Below are 25,470 nucleotides of genomic sequence, written 5' to 3' on the forward strand. Positions count from 1 at the left end.
GGCCTGTGGACCCTGCAGTGCTGGTGCCTTTCTGACCAGAAGCCAGAGGGCAGGCCTCGATTCATTTAAAAGGCACGAGTCAAATACAACCTTTGGCTTCCCATGGGTCAGAGGAGTAAAGAAAGGCGTTTGGCCTGGGAATGGAGTGAAGACAGGGCTTCCCTTTTAGTTCAGTTCAGTTCAGTTGCTCAGCTGTATTAGACTCTTTGCGACCCCATGGACTGCAGCACGCCAGGCCTCCCTGTCCATCACCAACTCCCTGAATTTTCTCAAACTCATGTCCATCGTGTAGGTGATGTCATCCAACCATCTCATCCTCTGTTGTCCCCTTCTCCTGCCTTCAGTCTTTCCCAGCATCAGGGTCTTTTCCAATGAGTCAGCTCTTCGCATCAGGTGTATTGGAGCTTCAGCTTCAGCATCAGTCCTTCCAGTGAATATTCAGGGCTGATCTCCTTTAGGATGGACTAGTTGGATCTCTTTGCAGTCCAAGGGACTCTCAAGAGTCTTCTCCAACACCACAGTTCAAAAGCATCAATTCTTTGGCACTCAGCTTTCTTTATAGTCCAACTCTCACATTCATACAAGACTACTGGAAAAACCATAGCTTTGACTAGATGGACTTTCATTGGCAAAGTAATGTCTCTGCTTTTTAATATGCTGTCTAGGTGGTCATAACTTTTCTTCCAAGGAGCAAGCGTTTTTTAATTTCATGTCTGTAGTCACCACCTGCAGTGATTTTGGAGCCTACAAAAATAAATAAAGAGGACCCCTTTAGAGATGTAAATACTATTTCAAAATTAAAGCCAACAGGGCAGCAGGCAGAATTGATTAAGGGCGTTGAAAAATAAAAATGATCTTTACAATGAAGCCCCCTTTTTGTGAAATGAAGTTGGTTTGGCCCTGAGCTATGTGTGTGTATTCACCTGTGCATGAACACTCAGTCCTGCAGGTGGCGGGGAGGATGGGATTCCCAAGGAGTTGTTGAAGTGGGGAGGATTCAGGCTCTGAGCTTGTTTTGGAAGACAGAAGCTATGGGAAGATCGGCACCCACCGCAGACAGACACACAACACTCTGCTTTTGCTTCTTCATCCTGGTGGCAGCCCTCTTAGCAGCAGCTCAGGCTCCTAGGGTGTGAGCAGGGAATCACCAGGTGTTCGATCCATCTGCAAAACTGGAACAGAGTCCAGAAACCCATAGGAGAAATATGGGGAGTGCAGTCAGAACTGAGGCTTTACAGTGTGGAGCACAATCAAAGAGCAGCGCACTGGGAGTCAGGAAAAATGGAGTCTCAGTCCTGACTCCGTTACTTCAAATCTGTGTGATCTTAGGCAGTTTAGGTCAGGGCCACTTATTTATTGAGCACCAGCCTTGACTGAGCACTTTCTAGATGCTGGGGACAAAACTGTGGGGAAAAAAACAATGTCTGTGTCCTTCAAGACACTCACAACCTTTCCCAGGAGAAAGATATTTTAACCGGTAGTAAGATTAGTGCCCTGAAGCACGGGAGGAGCTGAGCAGAGAGTGTTGAGTCCTGCAGGGGTGCAGCTGGGCCTCGACAGCCTCCCGGGAGTTGGGGGCACGTGAGTGGCCCCTGAGCAGGCGTCAGCGGAGCAGATGTGGGAAGAAGGCCTTTCCAGGTCAACCATTTGGCCTGAATTCTCTCCTCCTCCTTGTTGGAGGGGAGCTCTAAAATCAGAATCCAAGTTCTTTAACACTATTCCTGAAGCTGCCGAGAACTGTGGATGCCCGTGGCAGAGAGTATGCTATGGTGACGGCCCGGCCACGTGAACGGCCTTGATTTCTTCCCAGACTCATTCTCTCGTCTGTTTGCCCTGCACCAGCTGGTTTTCTTCCTGGGAGTTCCCTCTCCTTTGAAATGAGTCCAAGCTGTGTGGGGACTGGGGGTAATTTTTTTTTTCTTAATCATTGTGGTACATTTTCCCCATTTGTTTTCACTGCTGACACTGTTTCCTACTCATAGCAGTGTCTTTGTTTCGTGTTTGCTAAATCTCTGTTCTTGACTATCCAGAAAGTGGGAAAACCAAACTTTTCTTTTTTCCTCCCAATTCATAAATCTGATCCTGGTAATTCTCCCCTCAAAGCCTGCTGTGTGGTTGGTGCCTACAGAATCAAAAGGGATTTCCTTTCCAAAATCCTTTTAAGGATCTGACCCCAACATAGTCTTCCCCGTCACACGCTGTAATCCAGTTTCTCTAGACCTGTGTCGTCTTCCCCACAAGCATCTTTGCATTCTTGCTTCTGTGCCTGCTTTCCGTGTTCCCGTGTCTGGAATTTCCTCTCCCAACCCTGGTCTCTTCTTCCCATCCATGACCCACTCATTTCCATCCTTCTTCGATCTTTGCTGTTGTCGTTCCGTTGCTCAGTCATGTCCGAGTCTTTGCGACCCCATGGACTGCAGCATGCCGGGCTCCCCTGTCCCTCACCAACTGCCGGAGCTGGCTCAAACTCATCTCCATCAAGTCAGTGATGCCATCCAACCATCTCATCCTCTGTCATCCCCTTCTCCTGCCCTCAATCTTTCCCAGCATCAGAGTTTTTGGTCTCCCTACCTTCAAAGCCAGAAAGATGATCTCGTTTCTCTCAACCTCAAAGCCTGAGGCGCAATGTCTACCAATCAGAATTCTGTATCTCACCGAACTTTCCAACAAAAGCCAATGATAGAAATGGGCACGTCAGCCAAGTCTGAAAGAGTGTCTCTCTCACAGACTCTCTCGGAATGAAAAGGCATACTCCCAGTTGCATGTTCAGGGACCTAGGTCACTGGCTTGATTTCAGCCAAGGTGAAAGTATTTACATCATAGAATCAGCAAATGCTAAAAAATAGGACTTTTCCATTTTCCTGAAGAGCCAACTCATCTGAGTGTGAACTGGTGACCCTGCTACGTGTCTACACGTATGTGTGTAGGTGACTGCCCTCGCGTGTGCACACGCGTATTTGACACACTGTTGATATTGGACTGTTAGTAGTGCACCATTGGCCAGCAGAGCTTCCTCATGAGGCTGAGGGGAGAGCTTGTGGTTGAGGTGGCTAGGAAGTGTGTCTCTCCTCTCCTCCTCTCCTCTCCAGAGCTGGAATTGTAATACCCATGACCCCACCTCCTTCTTGCTTCTGTGTCCTTGGCAAATGTGGTGACTTCCTGGAATCAGAGCTAATATGCTAATTGAGGATCTGTGTATCTGCAGTCGCTCACAGTTCAATCTCCGAAGTAGAGAATCTTGACTCGGCTACACAGACATTGGCTACAGACGCAGAGGCCTCCAGGCTGGTGCCAAGGGCGACCTGTGTTCCCAGGGAGGCGGCCCAGGGACGTGGGGCTGGGGGTGGGGCTGGGTGGAGATGGGAGAGAGACGCCTTGGAGCTCAGCAATGCTGCCAGGCCTCTGCCGACCTGGGTTAGGTAGAGGTTACCATGCTGGATGCAGGCAGGGAACTCTTGTGGCTCTGGAGAAAGCTGGAGGGCCTTTCCTATCTGACAGCAAGAAAAAGATCTTCTAGGTTGAGGGTTGCTCCTGAATCTCCGTGCAGTTGCTCAGTGGCCGTGGCCTGCCTCTTGCCAAGGTCGCTCACATGAAAGGGCTCAGCTCAGGGCTGGGGCCATGGGGCTCCCAAAGTCATCACGTGCTTTCCTGGCGGAGTTGAAGATGGCCCATTTAAAGACCTCATGCACATCTTGGTTCCTTCAGAGTATGTAGGCGTGTGTCCATTTAGGGGACAGTCTCTGCTCTTCCCTCAATCCCTTAGCCTTCCAATGTGAGTCACTTTTTATTTTATTCCTTTTAAACTCTTGTTGATTTCTCACTTTATCTATCTTCCGTCCCTGGGCGTCCCTCTTCAGGGCCAGTTTTGCTGGAACAACCACAGGAGGCCTTGTTGGGAGGGGGGTTCCTGTGTGTAGCAGAGGCAGTCTACCCAGCAGACATCACAGAGAGTGCAGAGATAGCTTAGGTTATCAATCAGATCTATCTATCTGTACCAAGCTGGTTTCACTTCTTAATCATTAACTTTTAGTAGGATTCTGGCAGTTGCACTATTTTTGAAGAGGTGTGTCTCTTTTAGATCAAAAACAAGCAAAACTGCTCTTAGGGTGAAGCTGCATGGGGGGGTCAGAGTCCCAGTGATGCAGGAAGCCTGGTGACACTCCTCTTCCAGTAGAGTTCTGGGGCTGCACACGCATGCTGGGCACGGGTATCAGTATAGATACCTTGCAGGATGTAGCTTTGCCTCAGTTCAGTTCAGTCACTCAACCATGTCCAACTCTTCGCGACCCCATGGACTGCAGAATGTTGGCAGTTCATGGTCAGGCGTTGGAGAAGATTCCCACCATGCCCATTGAAAGTTAAAGGGCGAGAAAGGGAAGTGTTTAGTCTTCAAAGTCTAATTTAAAGAAAGTTCTGCCTTATCGTTTACCTGATAAAGCCTCCTCTGACCCTTGGGTCCCTGTGGTGACTCCTGTGAACTCTGAAGGTGTCCCATCTGACTCACGGGGGCCAACCTAGTGTGTTGATTGCAGGAAAAGCTGCCAAGCAGAGGCAGAACACTGCATCCTCTTAGAGAAGAACACATCTGGACCCATGGAGGTGAGGCAGAACCTTCAGTCCAGTAGTTTAAAATGAAGATATGTCTCTGCTCTCTGCTTGCAGCCAAAGGCAGTTGTGTGGTGTGGGCCAGTGAACACCCAGGCTCGTTCCTGGCGTCGTGGGGCAGAGTTCAGCTTCTTGCAGTCGTGGTGTGGGGTCACTCAGTTCATTTGAGGAAGTGCAACTGAAATGGATAATTTAGTCATGATCCACACAAATAAGAGTGAGCTGTTTATTCCTTACATTAAAACATGAAGATAAAAATAAGATCTCAATATGGGAAAAGCTGTTAAAACCATCGAAATGCTTTAGCTTCCACATATGAGAGAAATTTTTACTCTTTAGACATTTCAGAGGAGTAACAACCTGGCACCATGTGCAGCATAGTAGGTGCTCAGTAAATAATCCATTTTTCTCCCATAGAGAGAGTAAAGGATAATAAGTGCTTATTGTAAAAGCCATACACTTAAAAGAAAAATAACCTGAAATCCCACCAGTTAGCATTCGGGGATATATCCTCCCAGACATTTCAAGGCATATAAATGTATGTGTACTTTTACAAAATCAGAACTGTATTATACAGGATGTTTTAGCAACTGTCTCCATGTCATTAACTTGGATCCTTTTATTTAGCGGCAAAGGAGCATGATATAATATCCAGTGTCAGGAAAATGTGTCAATTCCTGTAGCTTGTGACTCAACACATCTCACGTGCTTTTTTCTTGTTGTTTTTTTTTTTAGCAGGTTTCTTCTGCGGAGGTACGCATCGGGCCCATGAGATTGACACAGGATCCTATCCAGGTACGCCTCTGTTCCTCTTAGGGGCTCAGTGTGCAGAGAAGTAGTTATAGGAGCCCCATCTGAGGGCTCGCCTCATCTACAGCAGATGCCACCCTTGCTCTGAGATGCACACCCAGGCATCCATACATGGGTGTGTGTGTGTGTGTGTCTGTGTGTGTGTCTGTGTCTGTGTGCAAATACTTGTTTTTATTAATGTCATACTTGACATATCAGATTGGTTTCTTGAAGAAAACACTACCCCATTTGGAGTATGATATGATAGGTAAATTGATTGCATGGTGGGTTGTAAGGAACTACAATGCTTCACCAAAAAACGTGTCTATTCTGCATGCCGCTCCCGCAGCTGGAGAGAGAAGACGCCATGAGTGGTAAAGGGCAGGCTTTGCCATGAGCCGCAGCTGGATGGGAACCCTGATCTGCCCTTTCCAGCTGTGTGACCTTGGATGTATTGCTTCACTTCCCTACCCAGTAAAGAAGTCTGTAAAGTGGAGATGGTGATGCCTCCCTCTTAGGAAATTAAGAGTTTCCGAAGTTCAGTGAAATAACCGTCAAGTGCTTGGGACACTGCCTGGCAGCGGAAGGTGCTCAGGGATGATAACTGTTGTCCTGGGTGTCTTGGGCCAGGCAGCCTCCTGGGCTCTTAGACACCAAGGCTACCATCTACAGGGAGAGAAGGGCCAGCGCCTGCGCACTAACTTCCCTCTAACTGACAGCGACTGTGTCCTCCCCACAGCCCCTCCAGCTTCACGGGCACCCCGTGGGAGACAGGTCTGAGAGGGGTGTGTTAGGGCCTCATCTACGTCTGCATCTTCCTGCTAAGGCCTCCGTGGGCCACCTTTCTCCTTGTGAAACTGTTGCTTTTTAGCACCCGTTTGTTCTGCGCTCCCGACAAGTAAACATGCAGGAAACATGTAAACAAACCAGTTAACATGTAGATGAAAGTGAAAAACCAACCAGAGAAATGCACTGTTTGATTTATGAGCGATTGGAAAAGAAAACAGCTTAGTGTTTCTTGGAAAGGAAATGCAAATCTGGGGCAGGGGGAGTGAAACAAGAGATTTAAGTTTGGGAAAACTAGATGAAACAAATTTAGGAGCAGAGAGAGAGGGAGTGAGAATTTATTAAAATAAACATAAGCCCCAACTATTTATATAGAATACAAACAAGTGGAAAATTCCAGTATTCATCCTAGGGGCATGGGACTTTGTAGTCCATTTTGAATAAAGGCAGTGCCAAAGTTCTGATATCAGTATTTATTCCCAAAGTAATATCCAGACTCCTTCTTGGAATTCATGTGGTTTCAGATCAGTTAACTTAATTTACCTTCATTTTTCACCCTGTGCTCTACTGGCAATGAATGCTCCTGATAAGGACATCTCATTCTTTTAAAATACTGTTATTTTTGTTATGTTTGTTAAAATGTAAAGTGTTTCAAATATTCATAAACGTACATGTGTATCCCCATACCCACTTTTATCAAATATGCAAATTTTATCAAGTATGATAAATTTATTTTATCAAGGATGTCCTATTTGTTTGAGCTCATTTTAGAAACAAGAGATTACAGATACTTTATAAACTCTATTTTTTCCCTTTGCCCTCCTCTCTCTTCCTTAAAAGTAACCACTGTTTAGAGATTGAATATGATAGGTATTTGTGTATTTCTTCTGCATATCTATGTATCCATTAACACTTTGTTTTGAGTAACTTAAATTTTATTTGAAATTGTCATGCAGTAGTCATCATTTTGAAATTTTTTTTTTCATCATTTAGTGTGATACCTAAGAATCTGTCACCTAATCTAAGGTAGCAAAGATTTACTCCTTTGTTTTCTTCCAAGAGTTTTGTAGTTTTACGAGTTAGCTCTATGATCCATTTTGACTTAATTTTTGTATATGGTGTGAGGTAGGGCTTCATTCTTTTGCATATGGATGTCTGGTTGTGCAGCAGCATTTGTTAAAAAGAATGTTCCTTCCACCATGGAGTTGTCTTGGTACCGTTTATATGGCTTTAATTGTGAAGGTTTATTTCTGGATTCTCAAGTCTATTTCATTGATATATGTCTGTACACACTGCTTTGATTTCTGTAGCTTTGAAGTGTGAATCTCCTTTCTTATTTTTTAAGATTGTTTTTGCTGAGTCCCTTGCATCTTCATACCATTTTCAAGACCAACTTGTTAATTTGGGGAGGGGAGGACCAGCTGGGATTTTGATAGTGATTGCAATAAATCTGTAGATCAGTTTGGGGACTATTGCTATATTAACCATTTTGTCTTCTAATCCATTAATATGTTTTTCTGTTTACTTAGACTTTCTTTAATTTTTTCATCACTGTCTTGTAGTTTTTAGTGAATGTGTTTCCTATTTTTGTTATATTCATTCCTGAAATATTTTATTTACTTGGTACTATGGCAAATGGAATTGTTTCCTGACCTTCATTTTGGGTTGTTCATTGTTAATGTATAGAAACGACATTTATTTTTGTATGTTGTTCTTGTACCTTGCAATCTTGCTGAACTTATTAGCTTTTATATTTTTGTGAATTTTTAAAGGTTTTCTATATACAAAATCAAATCATTACTACTTTCCTCCCAATCTGAATGCCTTTTACTATTTGCCTAATGTCCTCTTGAACCTTCAAAACAAGTGTATTTAGTTTTATAAGATACATCCAGATCTGTGTTTAGTTTTATAAGATATATCCAGATCTTTTCTTAAAGCTCTACCATTTTGCACTTCTATAAGCAATGTGAGTTCTGATTACTCCAAATCCTTGGTAATATATGTCTCAGTCTTCTAATTTCAGCTCATCTACTAGGTGAGTAGCACTGACTTATGGTAACATAATTTGCATTTCTCCATGACTCATAATGTTGGGCCAATTTTTAATTTGCTGCTTGGCCATTTGAAAAATCTTATACGAATGTTTAGTTAAGTCTTCGGCTCCTTTTTAGTTGGGTTGACTTTTTAAAAATTACTGCATTGTGGGAATTCTTTACATATTCTTGTCCAAGTCCTCTGTCAAATTTTGAGAATATTTTCTTCTAAACTGTGGCTCTTCTCTTCATTTTCATAAATTTGGATTTTGAACAAAAATATTAGTTTTGATGTAGTCTAATTTGTCACTCCATTTATGATTCTGTGTTCTGAGAATCTTTAATCCCAGGTTGAAGATTACTTGTTTTCTTCTGGGAACTTTGTTGTTAAATTTTAATTTAGATCTATAACTCAAGTTCCCTTTTAGGTATGGTGTAGTAAAGAGGTTAAGGCTCCTTCCCTCTCCATACTGGATGGTGGTGGTGGTTTAGTCGCTAAGTCACGTCCAACTCTTGGGACCTCATGGACTGTAGCCCTGCAGGCTCCTCTGTCCAGGGGATTCTCCAGGCAAGAATGCTGGAGTGAGTAGCCATTTCCTCCTCCAGGGGATCTTCCCAACCCAGGGATCAAACTTGGGTCTCCTGCACTGCAGACAAATTCTTTACTGACTGAGCCACCTGGGGAAGCCCCATTATTCTAGCTCTATTTGTTGAAATGACTATTCCTTGCTCCACTGAATTATCCCTTGATGCCTTTGTTACTGATTCTTTGATACTTGTTGCAACTTGTTTGGCAACCAGTAAGTAATGTAGCCAGTTATTAAATTTTCCCACAAAACTTTTAAGAAGATATATTGCTGTTTCTGGAAGCCAGGCTTCTATATCTCTGAAATTAATTCACCTTGATTAATGATGCTATTCAAACCACTTCTACCTTAACTTTCTGTGTTGTGTCAGTTTCTATTGTAATGGATATGTCAGTAGCCTCAATACTTTTTAAAATATTTTCTGATGTTTTGAATCTGCCATGTTAATCTGTATCCAAGTTCTAGATTTGTGTATGTTCTTGGTAACTGATGCTTTTATATATTGTCCCGCTTTAAACTTCTACCTTAATTTATATTTTATTTGTTGGTAATATGGTTGGACCAGCTTTCTTTAGTTAATATTTTCCTGATATATCTTTTCACTGTCAGTTTTATTTATAACTTTATGTTAAATATCCCTCTTATACGGAACACATAGTTTTATTTTTCTAAAACCTATTCTGATAAACTAATAAGTAAGTTTAATCTGGTTGTATTGAGTGTGATTACTGATATAGTCTTCTTTTGTATTTTCTATTTTATTACCCTTTTCCCCTTGTGTCTACTTTTTGTTAAAATGGTTTTCAAAATTACCTTTTTACTTTCTCTGTTTTAGAAGGTTTAAGTTAGGCTCCTACTTTAGCGGTTTTCCTTAAATTATTTTTAATATGTTTGCTTAGCAGTCAAATTTTGTAACAAAGTCTCAAGTATACTATATTTCTGTCCTCTGAAGTATGATGTAGTCCTTTGCAGTATTTAAATACTCCATAATAGCCTCAGTTGTCTGTAATTTTGGACTTACATTTGGTATGTTAAAGCATAATAAAACATTTTAAATTTGTGCTCATAAGCTGTGAAATATAGTAGCTAAAAAAATTAATGCCATGAATCCAGCCAGCATAAGAGGTGGGATGGTTCCAGTGGTACCATGTACCTGCCTGATTCCTGTCCCATGAGTCTGGGCCCTGTGACAGCAGCTAAAAGTAGTCAAGAGTCCCTCTCTGAATGAGGGGTGGAATAATTAAGAAAACTCTTTTTTTAAAAAATGAGCTCAACTTAGAACTAAGGATGCTTTTACTCCTGGGTCTTCAAGCGTAATTTTAGGCGCTGATCCATCCAGTTCAAGTCCACATGCTCAAGACTCCACAGCAGGTGTTATCGGGAGGAAGGGAGCCACAGGCTGACCCCTGACCACCCAGGGAATCTGGCTGGTTTCTCAGTTGTCTTTTACATTCTCACTGGAAGGGCAGTGGTATCTAATCAAGTGTTCTTGTGCTTCTGATACTGTCATTGCAACCATCTTAGAAAGGGCCTCGAATCTTAGTTTTTACATTTTATTTCTTGGAGAAAAAAAATACCTGCTCTGTAATTTCACTGCCTTGCTGAAAATGTTAACTGTGTCAGCCGGAGCCCGTAGGACTTGGGAGGAACTTACTTGACAAGCATATTCCAGGATGTGGTTGCTTTGGAGGGTGCGTTTCTGAGGTCACTGGGGGGAATTTGCTCCCATGTGGTGGCCAGGCAGTGTGACGTGGGCTGGCGGAGCACTGTCAGGGTAGAGTGGGCGGATGTGCCTTGCGGAGGTGTAGAGGACAGCTCTCCTGGGTGAGTGCCTGTGACTCACGGCAGGGCATGTTTTCCAGTCTTGGCAAAAAAGAAAAGTAGGGGGAATATTATGAGGCAATAGATTTTTATCAACATGATGCCATCTGGAAACCAAGAGGCCCTTCCTTCGTCAATGCCTGGAGCGTATTCACTTTCCAGTGTGTGGAATTATTTCTGCTTAGACTGCTGCTGCCTCCACCCCTCAGACTGAGCCTTGCAGCTGGTCTTGGAAGCAGATCCTGACTGCTGTGACCTGAGCATTCTCCCAGCAAGACAGCAGTTTCCTTTAAAACTTATACTTCCATATTGTGAGGACATGGATTTTATTTTTCCCCCCGGAACCATTATATATTGGAGACTTTATCTGGCAATCCTTCGGCCTTGTGGGAAGCTGGTCTTGACACATTAAGTGATGGAGTGATGGAAATGTTCAGCTTCAGTAACTCCCTGTGGTCAGCGTCTTCTCTCCTGTCTGTCCTGATTGCTGGCACCAGGAGTGTCCTCTACCCAGCCAGTTTCACGGAACCACAGAGTTGTTAGGGATTTTAGTTGTTAGGGTCCAGCATTTTAGGTGTAAAAACAGAGCATGTTACTTATGATTATACAAGCTTGAGGCTCAGGTCAACCGCAGTTCAGATCTTGTTAGCTGATGACTTGGGTGTGTCTCTTAACCATGCCATACCTCAGTTCCCACATCTGTAAGTAGGGATGATGCCCACCTCCAAAGAAAGATTTGTGAAAGGGTTACTAAATGAGGTAGTGTATTTAAAGTCCTTTCAGTAGGCTGGCCCTTAAATTCTCATCAAACTATAGCTACTTGAAAAAGCCCTCACTTTGCATAGTTCCAGTATACACAAATTTCAGAGTTTAGTCAACATCAGATAACCAGAAAGATGTATTAGACAAGGTATATGAGCATCACTTTCCTAGGGACATTTAAGGAAAGCTCCCAAACGGTTTTCTCCAAATGAATCGACCCCACCTATGATCCCATTGACCAGTTGTTCAGTGACTACTTAATACATGTGGTCTGCTCTTAGGAGCTCCTTGTTCCCTGGCTTTTGCTTAAAGCCAAACCGAGTGTTCTGGAAATTAGATGTTTAATCGTGGACATTGACAATCCATTTGGAGACATGTAGGCATATCCTTTCTAGAAAGAACACTAATAATGATGAACATGTACACTGTCTGCAAGTTAAGGAAAAGTTAGAGTTTGTTTTTTTCATCTTTTTCATGATTATATCGTTTCATTCTCATTTAACTGTCAAAGATAGCTTATTGCTGTCCTCTGAAAGATAGTTTTTTGGACCTTCTTGATAAAACATGTCATGGGAATGGTTATAATACTTCCAACACAGCCCAGGGACATCAGAAAGATCACTGAAGGAGGAGCTGGGGATTATGGGTCTAGCTCTGCTTTGCTCAGGGAAGTTGCTGCCCTCATCTGTTGAATGGGTGATGGTGGGTCACCCCCAGAGTCCCTTCCTGCCCTGAAAACTCCTGAGAGTCATAGTCCCTGTTCCTGTCATTGCCTCTAGGACACCCCCCAGGTCACCTGCTGTCTGGCTGCTACCCCTCTGCAATCTCTTACGCCAGACCCCCGCACTTATTCCCTGGACCCTGCCCTGTGTTATCCATTACTTCATCAATCGGGCTTGGGTTGAAAGATGATTTAAACTTTGCAATTCCAAAAAATGTAGGTAGAAATCGAGGGAGGCCCAGCCTGACATTTTGAGGTTTTCATTGCTACATTTGAAAAGCCATACCCCAATGGCACAGCAGATAAAAAAATCGGCCTGCAGTGCAGGAGATGCAAGAGACGTGGGTTCAGTCCCAGGGTCAGGAAGATCCCCTGGAGGAAGGCATGGCAACCCACTTCAGCGTTCTTGCCTGGAGAATCCCCATGGACAGAGGAGCCTGGCGGGGTACGGTCCATGGGGTCACAAAGAGTCAGACATGGCTGAGCGACTGAGCACCCAGCACACACAAGTAGCCTTCACTTTGCGCAGTTTCAGTATACACAGACTAGGTTTAACTAATGCCTGGTCACAAAGATTGCAGTCACATTGGTGTTTGAACCGTGATAACTGCATCAAGTTGCTGGAAACTTTTCTGATAGTTCTTCAGTCCGCAAGTCATTACATAAATTACAAACGTGCAGCATGATCAGAGACAGATGTGCAGCCTGGACAGTGACAATCTCAAGGCTTGTTTCACAGTCTCTGGTAAGGCAAAGTGTGCCCCTTTATTTCTCTGTGATAACCTACATGACATTACACAAAAGCTGATGATTGAAAGAGGAAGGTAGCCGCCCGGAATGAAAGCATAGTAAAGAAATGGAAGGTGACAATGCCAGAAGTGAAACGGCAGGGTAAATGGAGCTAGAGGAGAAAGCTGGCTGGCAGGGCTCACACTGCTGCCAGTGAGATATTCCAGGGTGTAGCCAGGGGAAGTTAGTCTCATCTCAAGTTTATTGAGCTAAGTGAAGAAAGTGGTTGTGATGAAAAGGATGAAATATCACAGATGAAGTGATGCCAACAGGAAACTGCACGTTCATTAAAGGAACTCCGGGACATTTCATGACATTGAACGTACAGAGGATAAAATGTTGGCAGTTCAGCCAGACGTAGGAGTTTATAATTCACCAAGGCATAAAGAGGCTCATATAGTTTATACAGCGGGAAGAAGGCAAGCAAACTACTCAGTAAGCTGGAGAAACTTCAGAGTCTCAGTTTCTAGTGTTTCAAAGAAAGTACACTGGATAGGTGTTAGTTGTTCATTTTTCATTTCCCTGTACGCTTATAACCAATGGTAAAGGTTTTGTATGTCTTGACAAAATTTCTGAATGCCTTAGAACAGTAGTTGCGGCCATTCTTCATTCAGTTTGGTTCGCACGGCCGTTTGTATGGTCTGGCGCTACCATGCAGAGTGGGCACTGCCTGTGTATGTGTTCTGATCCTGGACAAAACCCAAGCTGGCCAAGACCTGCTCCAGAGGAAGACGTCTCCTCGTTGTCCCAGGCTTCACCACAGGGCTGCTTTCAGTTCTCTTCTGCTGGGTTTGCAGCAGCGCATGAGGTTGGTGTAACGAAACTGCTTCCTTCTCCCCGTTGTGCTGTGTGTGGATTCCTTCCCTGGAGGCCCTGCCCGCGCTCTGGCTTTGGTCGCTGGCCAGCTGTGCACCCCTCGTGCTTATCTGCTTACCTGAATGTGCCCCTGCCTGGGCCCGGGGGTGGACACTGGACTCTGGCTGTCTCCATCAGCTTCTTCCTCCCAGGTCTTATATCTTATGTGAGAGATCAACAAAAGTATTCTTCAGAGGAATGTTCCACATACTATTTAGAGCAGGTGAGAGTGAGTTTACTTTTACTCTATAAATAAAAAGCAATCTGCTTTTTTTTATTTACATTTTTTGGCCACACTGTGCGGCATGTGGGATCTTAGTTCTCTGATCAGGGATTGAACCTGTGCCCTCTGCATCGGAAGGCAGAGGACCGCCAGGGAAGTCCTAAGTTCGGCTATATGCTTTCATTAATTATTTTGTAAAAATCATTTTAATCATAAAAATCATTTAATAATCATCCCTTTAAAAATCACTTTAAGGGATTTGCCTCAATGAATGGTCGGTAAACATTTACACATTGACATGTTTAACAAGAAACTAAATACTGATACATAAAATGATAAGTTTGAAGAGGGACTGTATCACATAAGGTTTTTTAGGGGTTGCATTCTTTGGTTTCATGCATTGGAGAGGGAAATGGCAACCCACTCCAGTATTCCTACCTGGAGAGTCCCAGGGACGGGGGAGCCTGGTGGGCTGCTGTCTACGGGGTCGCAGAGTTGGCCACGACTGAAGCAACTTAGCAGCAGCAGCAGCAGCATTCTTTGGTTTGGAGTAACAGTTGCCTTTCACAAAATAGTAAATGAATAAGAAATATATTAGTGAATTTTTTTCCCCAGAATCCAAGGAAGAATTGAAAGCCATGGTTTAGAAAGGGTGGTAGTGAGCCATTTCTGAGTATTTTGACAGAAAGAATTCGAGGTTCTTCCTTCAATTTCTCTATATTAATGGCCCATGGGTCCTAATTCTCAGCCTCTGTGTCTCTCTGTTCAAATTTCAAATTCCCAAAAACAACATTATTAGCCCAGCTGTGGCCTAGGAGATAGGGGCAGAGAGTATAACTTTGGTAACTCGCCGTCTTCCTAGAGAAAATAGAATTTTCCAGATAGGCAGACCTTAACAACAATGTCATGGCTATAGTATTTTAAAATAGATATATTTTTTAATTGCCATAGATTTTCACTTGGCTTAGGAATTGAATCATTGAAAAGTAGTCTTTCTGAATTAATCTTTTATAAATGGAAAGAATTTTGAATAGCACCTAGAGAGATGTTTCTAGTGAGTTCTTTTATGAGTATTCTTGTTTCAGTATGTAGACTTTAGTTTTTAATCAGGCAGGGTGAAGCCAACAGCGTAGGAGCTACTGTCATTGAAACAGAGTTTATTCCTCACAGTTCCCGGGAGGAGGGTGCAGGCCGCGCGGGACCACAGAGGGAAGCACAGAGGCCGGCTGGAGGCAGGGAGCGTGAGGGCCAAAGCGTGGGCAGGGGCTGTGGTTATGCTCTCTGTGCGAAGCGGTGAGGCAGGGATGGCAGGGTAGACAGGTTTGACTGGCTGAATCACTCATGAGACGTGTTGGGCAGAAGGACTGTCCCTAGTTGCCTGGTACCTGGCCCTGGAGTGACTTAGGACAGGTGCATAGTGGTCCAGAGGGTTAGCGAGTGGTAGAGGTGGTAGGAGCCCACTCTGGATTGGTTTGCATATGGAAAATGCATTCCTAGGCAAGTCTGTGGCTTTCTCTAGGCATCGGAGAACTGGCTAGCCCGCAGGGGCATCTCTCCAGAGTCAGCAAGGCTCCAGACATCAAAGCATTAGAAATGCAGAGGCTAACCTGGCTGAGACTCTGCACTCCCAATGTGGGGGGGCTCAGGTTTGACCCCTGGTCAGGGAACTAGATCCCACATGCCACAGCTGAGAGTTCACATGCCGCCACTTAAGATCCCGAATGCCGCAACTAAGACCCCACACAGCCAAATAAATAAAAAAAAATTAAGGCGTGATTAATACAAGTCCCTACATGTTCAGTTGGTTTGTAAGTTTCCATGTGAAATCCAGCATAACTTCCCGAAGTGGCTACAAGGCATTACACAACAGAGCCCTCTGCTGTGACCTCCACTTCCTGTCCCTCTCTTTTGCCCTCCCCCCGTCACACTGGCTTCCTTGCAGTTCTTAAACGCATCAGCCATGCATCCCACTGAAGGGACCAGTGGGTCTGTTCCCTCTTTGTGGGTGATTTATCTTCAGTGGTCATTTTGACTTTTCCATCCTCTTTGGGCATCTGCTCATATGTCACTTCCTCGGTGAGGCTTACCCTAAGCACCCTACTTAATACTGCTCCCAGCAGCCTCTACTGTTTCACCTAGCACTTACCACTTTCAGCATTCCATATCGTTTGTTTATTTATTATGCCTGTCGTTTGAGGTCAAGCGGTCATATTTATTTTGTTAGCATACTCTAAGCAATAAAAAAATCATGTCTACACATAGTAGGTGCTCAAGAATATTTGAATAATGACATTATTTTTCCAAAAGTGGAGCACTCCAGTCTTTTAAGGACACATAAGACATCAGAGATTAGTACCTGTATCCGTAGCCAATATGGGGATACAGTTAGGGTCTTATTGCATTAGTCAAATGTTGTTGTTTAGTTGCTAAGTCATGTTCGACTCTTTTGTGACCCCGTAGACTCTAGACCGTCAGTCTCCTCTGTCCATGAGATTTCCCAGGCGAGAATATTGGAGTGGGTAGCCATTTCCTTCTCTGGGGGATCTTCCTGACCCAGGGGTCCAACTCAGGTCTCCTGCATTGCAGGCGGACTCTTTACCACTGAGCCACTAGGGAAGCATTAGTTAAATACTGAGGCATAAATGTATAAAGGAAACATAAAGTGTTGAGGTTCTTGCTAGCAATCATTGTTCAGCCAGACAGATGGGACAAGAGGTTCAGTCACCTTCCCTGACGTTCGGCCTTTGCGTATTGAGTTTCTCATGCTAATACCACAGCTACATCAAGTTAAAGGCCGGTGACTTTTTGTACAAACCAATTTATCCTACCTGATTTTTTTCACTGTAGCTCCATTGTTAATAGTTCCATTTGAAGGCTTCCTTTTCACTATCAAGATCCGGAAGGCTGCGTCCCTCGCTTCCCTTGGAAGAGCTGCCTCCCACTTCTTTCCAGGGGTAGGTCTGTAGCAAAGGTTCTGGGGGATAGCCTGGCCTGAGGACTGCCAGACCCTTGCCCACAGTGAGCCATGAAGAAGGGTAGCTGCCTCATGTGTTCCTGGCATGTGATTTCAAGCCATGTGCTGAAAGAAAATAGCAAAATCATGCTGAAAAACATGATTTCTCTTCTGGAATCATGGTATTTGAGAAAACAGGAAATGATTCAAGCAGTGTAGAACAACTGACATTTATGATGCATTCAGATGTTAAATGATAAAGGATTATTAAATGGCGACCTACTCCAGTGTTCTTGCCTGGAGAATCCCAGGGACAGGGGTGCCTGGTGAGCTGCCGTCCATGGGGTTGCACAGAGTCGGACACGACTGAAGCGACTTAGCAGCAGCAGCAGCAGCAGGTATAAAATGGTGTTGTGGTTTTCTCTTTTTAGAAAAGAGTTTTTTTTTTCTTTAATAGATGCATACAGGTGAAATATGTGGGATTTGCTGTAAACTAATACAAGAGTTGGAAAGTGGGTAGGGAAAGCATTGAGGTCAGTTGGCCAGGAGTTGCTTACTGCTGAAACTGGGTGATGGGTCCATGAGAGTCATCATACTGTTCTTTTCGTTATTCTGTATATTGTCAGTTTTCAGTTAGTGAAGGATTTTTTAAAATGTAGTGGTAATTATTGATCAATTTGTCTTCTTTCTGATTTTAAGTGGAACACATTCACCCTTTCATCATGAAGATTGGTATTGACTCTGGGCTTAAAGGACCAGAAACTTCCCTTCTGTTCGTAATTGTTTAAATGAGAACTGAATGGTGAAGAATGTTAAATGCTTATCAGTATCCTGAGACTATTAATATATGTACTTCTTATTCAGTCTGTTGCCGTGACATAGTCTTACTCCAGTTGACAGTAAAAGCCCTCTTGCGTTTTACAGAAACCCTGTGCACAGTCACTCAGGTACCAAGTGCTGCCCGGCAGAGGGTCACAGCAGGAGCAAGTCAGGCAGATCTTCCCTGCCCCAAACTCAATGCTAGTGGGGAAGGGAGACCATAAACAAACAAATGAACAAGCTCAGGTGCTGGTGTAGCCATCTCTGGCATTGTGGCCCCCAGGGGATCTGGGTTCCAGCGCCCAGGGAATGATGAGGGCACATGGGTGGTGGTAAGCACTGCCGTCTTCTTTCCAGGGAGTGGGGCTGCACTTTCCCGTGAAGAAGAAAAGAATCCTGCTTCCTCACCTTAGCTCCAGTAGCTTCACATTTCATGATTGTTCTTTCCAGATTCAGCAAGTGCCAGGTGTTGCAACTAGTTTTTGAGGATGTTTTGAGTTCCCATCCTTTTTGCGTCTGGTTAAAGATTTACATGCTAAGTTTGGAGAGGCGGCCTCTAAGTACCTCAGGCAAACCCCAACTGCCCTGACCCCAAATACATGTACGTGTGAACCACAGGCTAACCTATGTTGATGGGCCTGTTGCCGTTTTACTGATCAGTCCATTTGAAGACAGAGCCACTTAGGAAATCATAAATGGGTAGCAACCACCAACAGTGGTGGAGCTTGTCTTCTGTGCTCACTCAGGCCTCCCAGCTAGCTTACATGGCACTGTTTTTAGCACATCGGATATTGGAGAATCTGTAGGCTGGAGACGCTCTGCCTTGTTCAGAGACCCCCAGGAACCAGGGGACCAGCTGGGATTTGAACCCAAGTGGCTTCTCTCCAGAGGCTGCACCCTCAACCAGTATCATGTATCTCTGCTTTCAGTCGTCTCTGATGGATGATGACTCCTGTCAAGATCCTCTTTTCTGTCTGTTTCAGGTTTTGCTCATCTTTGCAAAGGAAGATAGTCAGAGTGATGGATTCTGGTGGGCCTGTGACAGAGCCGGTTACAGCTGCAATATTGCTCGGACTCCAGAGTCAGCCCTGGAATGCTTTCTAGATAAACATCATGAGATTATTGTAATCGATCACAGACAGACTCGAAACTTCGATGCAGAAGCAGTGTGCAGGTACCATACTTATGTTAATATATTAGCAAATGTCTACCTAACAGCTTAAAATGAAATTCACGTATATATGTCTTTAGTTCCAGCCCAAATGTCTCTAAAGTATGTGCTGATATTTCTAAGCAGTGTATGTAGGTCTCTACAATGAATGCTATAGCTCCTCCTGTGGCCTTTTCTATTTTTCCACATTTGCGTTCCAAAGAATTTAGAGGTGTGAGCTGGGCTCCTCTGAAAACTATAGGGCATTTTTTCCCCTTGAGTGTTGTTCATGTTGCACTAAAAAAAAAAAAAAAATGAGATTCACACAGTTCTTATTACACAGATATGGTTTGGATTTAAACCAGATATTTTAATCCTAATTATTCTGTCCCAAAATGAACATCAGAAATGTGTGAAATAGACCATTTCTGCCTGCCTAACAACAGATGGGTGGATTTTACAGCAGTCAGCAGTCGGGGAGGAAAGGCAGCCACTTTTCAGCAGCAGAAGAATCTCCCAAGGATCCAAAGCCCCTGCTTGTTTACAGAAATGCTTGCACTCTGGGGAGGAAACGCTTGACTGTTCATAAATAAATGCAGTCATCAGAGTTAGCTCTGGATGAACCCATCCATTTGGCATAAGTGGAATGCTTTGAAGCTCAATGGGAAGAGGTCACTAATTAAATGCTAGACCAGGACAGACTCTAGTTACAAACAGAATGGGAATTGTCTTGAATATTAGCAAGTGAAATGAAAGGCACGGAAATGGCTTCTTAGACCTGCTGGTACCCTGACAAGAAATGAGTGCATTTAAGAGAAGTTTCTCCTCATAGGCATCATCTTGCTATTCTTTGACCATTTTCAGTTTCCCAAAGAAGAAACTTTCTTAAGGAACCTGTTTTAAAATGTCTTATAGATCTCAAATAATCCTATCTTCCTGCATAGAAACATTTGTCTGTTTAACTATATAGTAAAGTATATCACAAAATATTTGGGTATTTTTAGTATTAAGGGAAGAAAGAGTTGTTCAGCCATGTCCAACTGTTTGTGACCTCATGGACTTTAGCTTGGCAAGCTCCTCAGTCCATGGAATTCTCCAGGCAAGAATACTGGAATGGGTTGCCATTCTCTTCTGCAGGGAATCTTCCTGATTCAGGGATCAAACTCGGGTTTCCTGCATTGCAGGCAGACTCTCTACTGTCTGAGTTACCAGGGAAGCCACCAGGGAAGTACTAAGAAATAGATATGTACATGTGTGGATATATATGTATGTTGTGTGTGTAAAATGATTGTCAGGCTAGAATTGAGTCTCTTATAGCTAAATATATCTGCATTTTCTTGACCTCCACTTATGGTTACATGATTTTTTAGTAGAACTAGCACAATCCTTTGTACATATATAGAATGATATAAGTCAGTCTTCAGCTATAAAAAGAAGAAATGAATAGGAAGAATTCTTTGAATTCAGGCAAAGGCCCAATTTAGTAGATAAACTTTATAATCTTCCTTGAAAATACAGGAAGGTGGTTTTGTTTCCTGTTGAGGGAACTTTTTGTCTTAGCTGCACAGAAAAACACTGAAGCATCTGTGCAGTTTGAAAGCCAGGTTACGTCTCTGCTGGTGCGTTTCCAGTTTCTGATCATGTTGATGGAGAGATTCCTGGATGCTGGACTGTGAGCACGTCCTGCCTAAAATGAGAGGAGATGCATTCCTAGCAGATATGCGTTGTTCATTGTCAGCGGTCCAGGACGCTGGGTTTTGAGCTGGACTGGACCTTAGCATGCTTCTTTGGACCTCGGCCTCACCAGTCCCCGGATCCCCCTTAGTCCTCTTAAGCAGAAGAGGTCCAGGTCCCTTTGGCCACACCTGTTCCTTCTTTGGAGGAATGAGAGAGAAGAGATCAGTGGTAGGAAGGGACTCAAAACACAGAAACCAGTCTCAAAAGAAGCTGAGTGAGCATGAGCTCCAGCTCAGTTATAACATGTTTCCTCTTGCCTAAGCCCCACCCCTTAGAATGTAGCCCAACAGACACCCAGACACCTTGAGGGGGTGGAAGAGGCTGAAGGAAAGTGAGGGGTGTGCAGCAGCTCCCTGGAGATGAGCACACACCTCTGAGATGCTGTCCATTTTTTTCATGAGGTGCTCCTGGTATTTCTGCTGAGAATTCAGTAGAAGGCTCCTAAGCAGGAGATAAGCGTAGTTTCATGTGACCAATCCGTGGTAGGGACAGGGGCTTCCCAGGTGGCGCTAGTGGTAAGAACCTGCCTGCCAGTGCAGGAGATGGAAGCGATGTGGTTTTGATCCCTGGGTCGAGAAGATCCCTGGAGGAGGGCATGGCAACCCACTCCAGTATTCTTACCAGGAGAATTCCATGGACAGAGGAGCCTAGGGGGCTACAGTCCATGTGGCCACAATGTCGGACACAACTGAAGCAGCATAGCATGCACGCACAGGAAGTAATCTGCTGTCCACAGTGAGTTCAGGCCTCTCTTCAAGGGAGTTCATTCAAATACCATTTATGCACAAGGGGACCTGTACTTCCCAGAAAGACAGCAGCTGGCCATTGTCTTGAGTCTTCTTCTCACATGGAGTGAGGTCTCAAGGAACAGACCTCACAAGGAAGGTACATTTTTAGAGGAAGATGAGGACATTTAGTCACAAGGGTGAAGCAGTATGAGCTGGCTGTCCCTGGGGGAGCGCTGGTGCAAACACATGAAAATGGAGAGGAGCAGAAACGCCAGGAGCTAGAAAGAAAGAAATATAAGCTGCTTCACAGATTCCTCAGGAGCAGCCTTGAGCTTTCACTTCTCAGGGCGGATGGTTCCCTTGTGAGGGATCTCGAAATAAGGAGAGGCCAGACCATGGAGATGGATTGAAACAGACACGCTTATTTGTATGAAGGTTCCAGTATGTGGCCCTTTCTTAAGAATTCATCAGACTCATGACCCCTGACCAGCGGTCTAAACCCGAGTCTAAGCTGTAGCATAGCACAGTTTCCAGGAGGATTCTTGGACTTCAGAATTCTTCTGTATCTTAACCCTGGTAAGTTCCTAGGGAATAAACAAATGATAGATAGGTGGTCATGGTACGACAGACATCATTATAGTGACAGTTACTGCAGCGATCATTTCTCAGCCCTAGTTGATGGCTCAGCTGCTTAAAGTATTTGCACAAAAATAACCGTCCAGCCAAAAAATTGGAGTGGTTCTTCATACAATGTTTAAAAGACCTTCACCTGCACCTGTGTATCCAGCTGCCAGCAATCCTTCTTTTAAGATCAACTTTCTGAACTATCTATTATTTTAAAAGAAAAACAGGTCCAACTTAATTAGCTCCCCAAGTACAAACTGATAACTAGAGAATTGTCGGACTGCCAGTTTTCTTGCAGAGTGGAATTTCAATCAGAAAACATGGAATTTAAGTGGAATTTGCCAGTTTTTGAAGTGGAACATTGGCAGATCTGACCTACTGGAGAATTGCCTGGGAATTTCTTTTAGATGTGTGTGTGGGGTGTTTTTTTTTTGTTTGTCCTTTTGGTTTTTTTTTTTTTTTAATTTTTTTTTTTTTTTAGTAAAACAAAGATTGTCCTGATCCATAAGAGCATCTTCCTTTGCTGTCTTCCACGTGTTTTCAGACTCCTTCTTTGGACGGATGTTTGATTTTTCTTCCGTTTTCCCTGTGAAGAAGTCCCACAGTCGGTCAGTCACCAGAACGAGGCCACATTGCTGGGTCTGATGTGGCACTTTCTCTCTGCAGGTCAATCCGGGCCACAAACCCCTCGGAGCACGCAGTGATCCTCGCCGTGGTCTCACAAACGTAAGCTCACCCCCCAGCCCCCCGCGGTTCCTCCTGAAACCTTCTCTGACGTAACACGTTCTCCGAGCTAGCGAAGCTGGGGGAAAGTCTTTGGCCTGACACCAGCAACTTTCGATCTCACTTGCGATTTTCCTTTTTTTGCAAGTTTCTAGAAATAAGTAGGCCTTTCTCTTTATCCTCTCTGATTTCTGTTAGCACCTCAAAAAAAGAATGGTTACTCACTGTATGCTAGAAATGGGTGGAAAATCTCAGGAGGAGGAGGTCTGAAGAGAATGTTGTTCCAGCTTACCTTCTTTCTTTGCAGAAAAGAGATAGTGAAATGCTTGTTTTTTCGCTTAAGTAAAAATAAATTATACCATGAGAACTGGCACCAAAGCCCCCTGCCAGAAAAGGAATGTGCAGTCTCTGTTAGGACTGTTATGTGGCTAGAAGCAGGACCAAAGGATGAATGCCCGTGCTGGAAGGGAAAAAGGGTGCTTGAGCTGTAGGTCGGAGACTGTGGAATGAGAAACCCCTGTGCTGCGTGTAGGACGTGGCCCGCACTTCGAACGAGAGGCCAGGAAGGAGAAAAGCTGCATGTACAGCTAGCATGACAAGAGCTTTGCCGGAACCAAAATGTGTTGTAGCCACTTCGTGGCCATCACTAGCTTTGGAGAGCATAAGGCCTTAATCTGAGCCCGGGACTAACTGGACTTGGCCCTGTTCTGAGAGTTGGCACAGATGCTGCCCTAGAAGAGCTCACAGGCCAGCAGCTCAGAGTATCAGCCTCCCTCAGACAGGCCCCACCCAGGGGGAGATTTAAAATATCCATTCCAAGGCCATATTGGGACAGTAAGAAATCCTGGCTTCCAAGTCTTGTCCTAACCAAAGACCCCTCCTGACCTGCGACTCCTTGAGTGTCTTGTTAGGAGCTGTGTCTCTTCGCTTTGACACCTACCACAGGGTCTGAGCCAAGGGACATAAAGAAACTGTCCCACTGGGCTCAGCATCTCGCCATCCTAGTGGTGACTGGATCTTAAGGGAAAGAGTGAGGGACTAGCCTTCTTCAGCCTCCTTGCTTATATTTTATCTTCTGGGGACTGGGAACTCTTAACAGGGTCTTAGAGCCTTGACATGGATACCAGACCACACAGCATTTGCCCAAGCCTGGCTGATTCCATGGGCCCAAAAACAAAACATTTGTTTTTTTCCTGCTCATATAGCAAAAATGTGTACTTGTCCTTGATAAGTAGTGGTTTGTTGTGTCTCGTTATGAGTTTTCACTTTTTCCCTGTTTTTAAAAATATTTCATTTATAGAGGAAGTTATAATGCTTCCCAGGTGGCGGGTAGTGGTAAAGAACCCACCTGTCAATGCAGGAGACATAAGAAACGTGGGTTTAATCCCTGGGTCAGGAAGATTCCCCAAATGGCAACCGACTACAGTATTCTTAGCTGGGATATCCCATGGACAGAGGAGCCTGGCAGGTTATAGTCCATGGGGTCACAAAGAGTCGTACACGACTGAAGGGACTCGGCACGCACGGTAATAAAATTAATGCTGCTTGTGCCAGCTGGCATATGAAGTAGGACATGATTCATACCTTTGGAGCCCGTTTTGTGCCCCTACTTATTTATTGACCAGAGAGAGTAGAACCTTGAGCTCCCAAAAAGGGAGGCAGAAGAGCTTTTACCTGTCAGGTGGGATTCAGCCACAGGTGACGAGGCAGATATGCCCTGGGATTTCTGGGCAGGCAGAGCTGTCTGCTACTCCGGCCAATCCCTAGTGTCCCGTTTTTCGTCCCCATTTCTACGGCGCATGCGCCATGTTACTTGCGGGCTGTCTTGGGGGCACCGTCTCTTATAAAGATGGCAGCAGAGCTTCAGCACGACTTCACGATCAGCTGACCCCATCCCCACCTTGTACTTAAACTGCAGCTCTGAGACCTGGAGGCAGGCTCAATGCAGGAAGCCGCCCCGTGAAACGAGAGCCAGTGAGTTTTGTCTCCTTCCCTCGAACTTTGGCTCTCCTGATGGCTGTCCTCTCCTGTTGGCTCTGGGGCGCTGCAGCCTCTGATGCCAGTTGTCCTCCTGAGAGTTGGACCCAGCTAGGTCTAGGGTGGGGGCGTCATGCTTCCAGAATGTCCGGGGGTGTCAAAGGGCACAGTGCTCTGCGGGGCGAGCGTTGCACATACGTCGTCCCTCGACACACTGCTCCTGTACACTTGCTCCAGCTCTGAGGGAGCCTCTGGTGCATACCTGCGCTACAGTTCTCACCCGCTGCTGGAGTTCCCGCTACCGTCTCTGCTCTTTTTGCGTCCAAAGGCAGATGTGGGAGTCTGGCTTCCTGCAAGACAGGTGCCCGCTGCAGGCGTGTGCTGGCCAGGAAGCCACTCTTGGAGCCAGCTCGCTGCTTCCTCCTTGCTGTCTCTGCATGTCAGTGTGAGGAGCCCTGGTTGTATCTGTTGAGTGATCACGTTTTCTGCTCTGTGGCAGATCCGGCAACTATGAAGAGGCCTCTGTGCTCCCCCTTCTGCACGCGGGCTTCAACAGGGTACGTAAAGGATGACCTGGCACCTCCCACACAGACATTCGGCCCCAGGACTGGGAGGGAAAACTGTTCTCGTGGGGGATGACAAGTGTCTGCTGGCCAGGCTTTTTCCCCTTTTCTCTCATAACTTCATTTATCTTAGCAACGGATATGTAATAGCTAAAAATCTGTCTTACTATATCAGGTCAAAATTCCATAGTCCCAAAGTAACCCCACTTAAACCAGTTAGCA

At 44.7% G+C, this 25,470-nt stretch overlaps 1 protein-coding gene across 1 annotated transcript in view; it reads left to right on the top strand.

Annotated features, from left to right (window-relative positions):
- The window catches only part of PDE8B (phosphodiesterase 8B), a 229,296-nt gene that overhangs the window by 106,819 nt on the left and 97,007 nt on the right, over positions 1 to 25,470 (top strand). The window contains 4 exon segments of the mRNA XM_027971477.3: positions 5,341 to 5,400; positions 18,730 to 18,920; positions 22,652 to 22,711; positions 25,185 to 25,242. Of these exon segments, the coding sequence (XP_027827278.2) occupies positions 5,341 to 5,400; positions 18,730 to 18,920; positions 22,652 to 22,711; positions 25,185 to 25,242 (369 nt within the window).

Source organism: Ovis aries, chromosome 7 (genome assembly GCF_016772045.2).
Source record: "Ovis aries strain OAR_USU_Benz2616 breed Rambouillet chromosome 7, ARS-UI_Ramb_v3.0, whole genome shotgun sequence".
In the NCBI taxonomy this organism is placed as follows: Eukaryota; Metazoa; Chordata; class Mammalia; order Artiodactyla; family Bovidae; genus Ovis; species Ovis aries.